At 39.9% G+C, this 6288-nt stretch overlaps 1 protein-coding gene across 2 annotated transcripts; it reads left to right on the forward strand.

Annotated features, from left to right (window-relative positions):
• The first annotated feature begins 591 nt into the window (after positions 1 to 591).
• On the forward strand, positions 592 to 3763 carry LOC109900094 (homeobox protein SIX2-like). Of its 2 annotated transcripts, none has more exons than XM_020495819.2 (2): positions 592 to 1532; positions 3230 to 3763. In XM_020495819.2, the coding sequence occupies exons 1-2, from the start codon at positions 973 to 975 to the stop codon at positions 3531 to 3533; spliced, it is 864 nt and encodes a 287-aa protein (XP_020351408.1). In that variant the 5' UTR covers positions 592 to 972; the 3' UTR covers positions 3534 to 3763. The 2 variants fall into 2 exon arrangements, with proteins under 2 accessions (XP_020351408.1, XP_020351407.1); XM_020495818.2 differs by having other exon boundaries at positions 597 to 1538.
• Positions 3764 to 6288: the final 2525 nt, after the last annotated feature.

The following is a 6288-nucleotide window of genomic DNA, read 5'->3' on the forward strand; positions in this document are numbered from 1 at the left end:
ATTCATTCCTGGAACACGTCAACAGTGGCCCCAGTTTGCCCCAGTTTTTTAACTTGGGGAAATACTGTATCTATAGACTTTTGTCACTGTGTCGAAACAGGTCAAATTATACCACATATTTCAGGTAACAATTTTTGTTGTTCCCCCAGCAATGTTTATTTACGCCGCGCCTATAGTTTAAGTATGATATCTATACCATGATGTGCCAGATGCGTGGTGTAGGCCTACATAAAATGTCGTATTACAATGTAAACATTAGATGGCACATCATTAATGAGCAGGAAAGGTGGAGACTGTGTATACATTTCCTACGCGCTTTGGCGCCATCCTCCCCAGAAAAAAGGGATCACTGCTCCACAGCTTCGCACTCTTTGGCTGCCTCGAATGTCTGTCAAAAATTGGGAGAAAAAAAAATATTTACAGGAAAAATCTGGGCAATATTTCTATTGGTAGGCGAGCTTGGATAGAAGGGGACAATCAGTCAGTGGGACCAGGTAGCCACCTCAAAGCATATCTGGTTACTTTGGATGACAGCGTAACCATGACAAAATCATTTGACTAAAACTATTGTCTTTTCCTCGCCATCCACGGGTCAGATAACCAACCAATCACAGTTCACATAATCGCTTTTCTTTCCATCTTAGAATAATATTATTAAAACTAGTGAGCGAGACTGGTCTTCAGGAATAGGTTATGTTGAAACGAAATAGAGAAGGTGGACAACGACTGTGGAAGGAGTAAACACTTTCTCTCAGTATACTTGATGGGAATGCTATGCATTTTGTATTGCCATTCATGAACGGGACTTTAGTTTTTACATTTCGATTGGATTTTATATTTTGATACAGCCTACTTTTGGAGAACTTCATGGTTGTTCGTGGATTTACAGTGTAGGCTACTTGCATTAATGTCTTAGCCATAACAGAGGACGTGGAAGTAGAGCAAAATATACGTGTTTATTAACTAGCAACCATGTCTATGCTTCCAACTTTTGGCTTTACGCAAGAGCAAGTTGCGTGCGTCTGCGAGGTCCTCCAGCAGGGTGGAAACATCGAACGGCTCGGGCGATTTTTGTGGTCTTTACCCGCGTGTGAGCACCTCCACAAAAATGAAAGTGTTCTCAAAGCTAAAGCTGTGGTCGCCTTTCACAGAGGCAATTTCAGAGAGCTTTATAAAATCCTTGAGAGCCACCAATTTTCCCCTCACAATCACCCGAAGCTGCAACAGCTTTGGCTCAAAGCTCACTACATCGAGGCGGAGAAGCTCCGAGGCCGCCCTCTCGGGGCTGTGGGAAAGTACCGCGTCCGCAGAAAGTTCCCCCTGCCTCGGTCTATCTGGGACGGCGAGGAGACAAGTTACTGTTTCAAAGAGAAGAGCAGGAACGTACTCAGAGAATGGTACACGCATAACCCCTACCCTTCCCCGCGGGAGAAGAGGGAGCTCGCCGAGGGCACAGGGTTGACAACCACACAAGTCAGTAACTGGTTCAAAAACAGACGGCAAAGAGACCGCGCGGCAGAAGCTAAGGAAAGGTACGAGTAAGTAGAAGTTTACTCTTTGTCTTATTGGTACATTTGTTTCAATGTTTATGTGTGCGTAAAAGTCTGGAAGCTGACTTTACCCTGGATTATCTGTTAGGAGAAACCCAATCATACATACTATCCTCTCATTTCATATCAGGGTATTCTAAATTATATAATATTTTATTATAAGCGATCATTAATAATAATGATAACTTTGATAAACACAAGCAAACTAATAGCATGCTATTATTTGACCATTTATCCTATCCATATGACTAATTGACGCATGCTTAGTAATATGAACACTGGATGAATTTGAAAGAAAACATAAGGAATCATCCTTAAAGATATAAAACTGAGTACTTGAACATATGTACCTTTAGGCCTGGTTTAACTATTTCGCACAACAACAAAAAATGTTCCTTGAATGTCAAGATGTTGATATTCTGCTAGTAGGTGGTAGTTATTTTGCTATTGCTTACTGAGCTGTTTGTACATTTCAAAGTTTCGAAATTATAGGCCTACTGTAAAGAGGACCTTTAATGTCTTTAGTCAGGTGTTCACTCAGAGGGTGTCTTCTTTCACCCGCTGGTGACTAATACAAGCTGAAACCACTGCGTAAATCATGCCTTTCCACTTTAAAACCATGAGTCATTGCGCTGTGACTGTGAATGTATGCCTAATACACTTTTAGCAATAATTAGGTCTGTCATTAACGCCTGCCAGCCTGTGTATACACAGTTGAGGTTTGACCTTATGCCTTCATACCCATATAAGCCCAAACTAACCGTATAGACCAGTTTAGATATCATTCAAATGGCTCAACATTTTTTTCCTAACGTTGACTTGATGGAATACGGTAATGACAAATGTGTCTATTTATTCGTCCTCATTATAGGGTACGTATTGTTTGATCAAATATGTTTAGAAACGGCAAGATGCAATTCAGAGTCTAATTATATAATTATATAATAACAGTTTAGTTATAAATATAAAATAAATTACCTAGTGTATGTATGTATGTATGTATGTATGTATGTATGTATGTATGTATGTATGTATGTATGTATGTATGTGTGTGTGTGTGTGTGTGTGTGTGTGTGTGTGTGTGTGTGTGTGTGTGTGTGTGTGTGTGTGTGTGTGTGTGTGTGTGTGTGTGTGTGTGTGTGTGTGTGTGTGTGTGTGTGTGTTTGTGTATGTCTCCATTGCATTCACAAATTCCAAAATAAGTGCCATGCGGACTTAACGCGCTTGTGACAAGTGCATATAGTTGCCCATATGTGTCTATTAAATATTACATAGTCCAGTTTTTATTACAAACAAGATCTGCATAATGAGACTAGATGATGCAAGAAAATCGAACACTGATCCTAGTTTCAAATAGGCTTTGACTCATGAGTTTCACACATTGTTATTTTAATAGCTACATAGCCTGCTACAACTTCTTATAAAAATACAGCATAGGCCAATGACAGCGACGACATAACCTACACTTCATTTTAGTCTACAGGCCTGAAACGTGTCAATTAAAAAGTGTACTAATACTACATTGTTAATGTAACAGCTAAGGATAATTATGATGAGCCTATAGGCCTAGGCCTATGTGTCGTTTGCAAGCGAATGCATGTTTGTAATGGCTACATGACAATGTGGAATGATGTAGGCTACGTTATACTTTACTATATTATTATCTTTCCTTTCTACAGGGAAAATAACGAAAACTCCAACACCAACAGCCACAACCCATTGACTTCTTCCATGAATGGAAATAAAACACTTTTGGGGAGCTCAGACGACGACAAAACGCCTTCAGGGAGTCCGGATCACATTTCCTCGAGCCCGGCAATGCTCCTCGCTTCAAACTCCGGGCTGCAGATGCACGGCCTCGCGCCTCCACCTGGGCCTAGCGCCATCCTCGTGTCCAACCTTGACTCCGTGCACCATCATCACTCTTTGCACGACACTATACTGAACCCTATGTCGTCTAACCTGGTCGAACTCGGCTCTTAAACATGGGACCCTGTTGGGAAAGACCTTTCTGAGTGCACATGGATGTTTGAGAAAAGCTTCAGGCACTTGAGGCAAAAGGAAAGCACAGAGTCGGAAAAATGTGACACACGCCGTGAGGTGAGATGGTAGGCGTTTAGCTGAACAGGCTGAACTGAAAGGTATATTACCGGAATGTAATAACATGTCATACTATTGAAAACAGTAACAATAAAATGTCTTAATTCTTGTTACTATTATCGTTATTATTTTAAGGGATACATATCAACAGATGCATAAACTCCAAGTCAGGTATACCCCATGTCCTTTCGTTTACACATAGGTTTTCCAAGAGAGCCCCATTCAGTTTGTTTTTGTTTTGAGTTATCATCGCTAAGTGTTTTACTATCATGAGAGCCGTATGTTCTCGATTACAGACTGTTATCTTTTATTATTTGTATTTTGAAATCATAGCAATTCATTTTTGTCGAGTCTGTTTTTGCATATCACAGTCGTCCATAAAGAAATATATCGTATGATGGAAAACACCACCTGATACGTTAAATGCTTTAGAACTCACATTTAAAACTATTGTTGACCTTAATGTCAACAGGTGGGTGCGTCAAGAATAGGAGGAGCCCTTGATTTACGTTGATTCATTATTTCGGAAAGGCAACAGAATGTCTAGCGTGTTATGCATCTGAGTTATGATTAGTATATCAAGCAGGCTATACCTATACCCTATAAACCGGATGCAAAGGCAGCGCAATATGAGACCTGGTTGTTTTCAATTTTTCTTGCAATAAGCCAAGTCCTGGGTCTATATCATTTCTCGAAATGTAATATGACCACAAAAATTGTCAAAGTAGCCTACAAAGTATTTGAAAACGTAAAATAATTTTTGACTTTATACGTTTTCCTTGCGTTGTTGGGTTCGTGTTTTAAGATCTATGGGTACACAGGCAACCCAACCCAATTCTGATAACTTGGTCTTTTGACCAATCACATATTTTATTTAACTAGGCAAGGTAGTTAAGAGCAAATTCCCATTCACAATTACGGCCTATCACGGGCGAATTGTGCACCGCTCTATGGAATTCCCAATCACGACCGGATATGATGCAGCATGGATTCGAACCAGGTACTGCAGTGACAACTCTGTAGTGAGACGCAGTGTCTTAGACCACTGCCCCACTCGGATCTGATCTGATTCTTAAAAATACCAATTAGTGAGAGAAAAACAAACATAATTGGGCTGCATGTCTAAACGCAGCCTCCTTATAGGTTCAGAACCCCGGTGCCCATGCGTGTTACACTTTTACACATGACTATTATCGAAAAAAGCTGACCGAAATGACGTAGACAATAATGGAACTTGATGTTCAAGTGATGACACTTAATCTTTCCTCCCGCAAATGAGAACAAAAGTGTGGTGTTCACAGAGACAAACCAAAACTAGAAACATGTGTTGAAAGATGGCACTTTGTTTGAATAGCTTTAATCCACCACCTCCCATCAACCAATCTCTTCTACTTTCAAGGTCTTGTTGAATATGTCTAAAAACAACATTAACATATTCCTTTTTTCAGGAATTGTCGGTCTTCATTTTTTTTGTCCTTACATAGTTTCATCTCTCTGTTCAAATTAGAATCCTTCTATGCGCCCTTGGGGGATAATACATTTGAGATGCATCGAACCAATTCCGTGTTTCGAATGTGATATTCACAATAAAAAAAACTGTTTTAACACTGTGTTGGACGGGAGGTAGCGCTAGTGGTTCGAGCGTTGGGACAGTAACCGATTTTTAAAAAACATTTATTTATTAACTAAGCAAGTCAGTTAAGAACAAATTTGTATTTTCAATAAGGGCCTGTTTAGGGGCAGAACGACAGATTTGTACCTTGTCAGCTCGGGGATTTGAACTTGAAACCTTTCGGTTACTGCTCTAACCACTAGGCTACCCATAGTCATGTGTCGTTCTGTATCCTTCTGCCCCTGAACAACCTTGTTCCTTGACTGTCATTGCAAATAAGAATTTGTTCTTAACTGACTTTCCTAGTTAAATAAAGGTATAAATAAATGTGAATTCAGATATAAGCAAGATGCTATTCAAAGTGTGCATTTATACAGGCATTCGTAAAAATGTGTGTATAACCAAGGGTTTTTCTTGAGTGGTAAGCATCACACCTTGTTGGCTCATGGACCAAAAAGTTATTGTATTCAGTCCTCTCTCTTTATAATTAGCAAACATTTTAATGGATACTCAAAACAACCATGCCCCATAATATCCGTCTGTGTTTGGGTAGGAGTAACACCAAATACTTTGTTTCTCACAAACCAAATATTTTAATTCCGGGGAAGTGCACGGTTTTGCTCTTGACTTTCTCTCGCTTTCTCCAACAGCTCAAATCCGAATGTTAACTTGGTATAAGTGCAGCATGTGTGCCTAAAGAGAGGCGGAAAGGTTGTTAATTTTTTGGGAATAAGATGTTACAAAACTCTGTCGGCATTAGCTGGGCGAAACAGAACATGTGGTTATAAATGCAATGCAATGTGTTGATTTAATGCTGGAAAGACAGTTTATGGGAACATTAATCCAAACTGCAATGGAAACAAACTAAACAATAGTGGATTTCTGCACTGCATTCCACAGTTTCTCTCCCTCTCTCTCTCTATCTATCTCTATCTCTCTCTCTCTCTCTCTCTCTCTCTCTCTCTCTCTCTCTCTCTCTCTCTCTCTCTCTCTCTCTCTCTCTCTCTCTCTCTCTCTGTCTTTCAC

This window comes from Oncorhynchus kisutch, linkage group LG11 (assembly GCF_002021735.2).
Source record: "Oncorhynchus kisutch isolate 150728-3 linkage group LG11, Okis_V2, whole genome shotgun sequence".
NCBI lineage: Eukaryota > Metazoa > Chordata > Actinopteri > Salmoniformes > Salmonidae > Oncorhynchus > Oncorhynchus kisutch.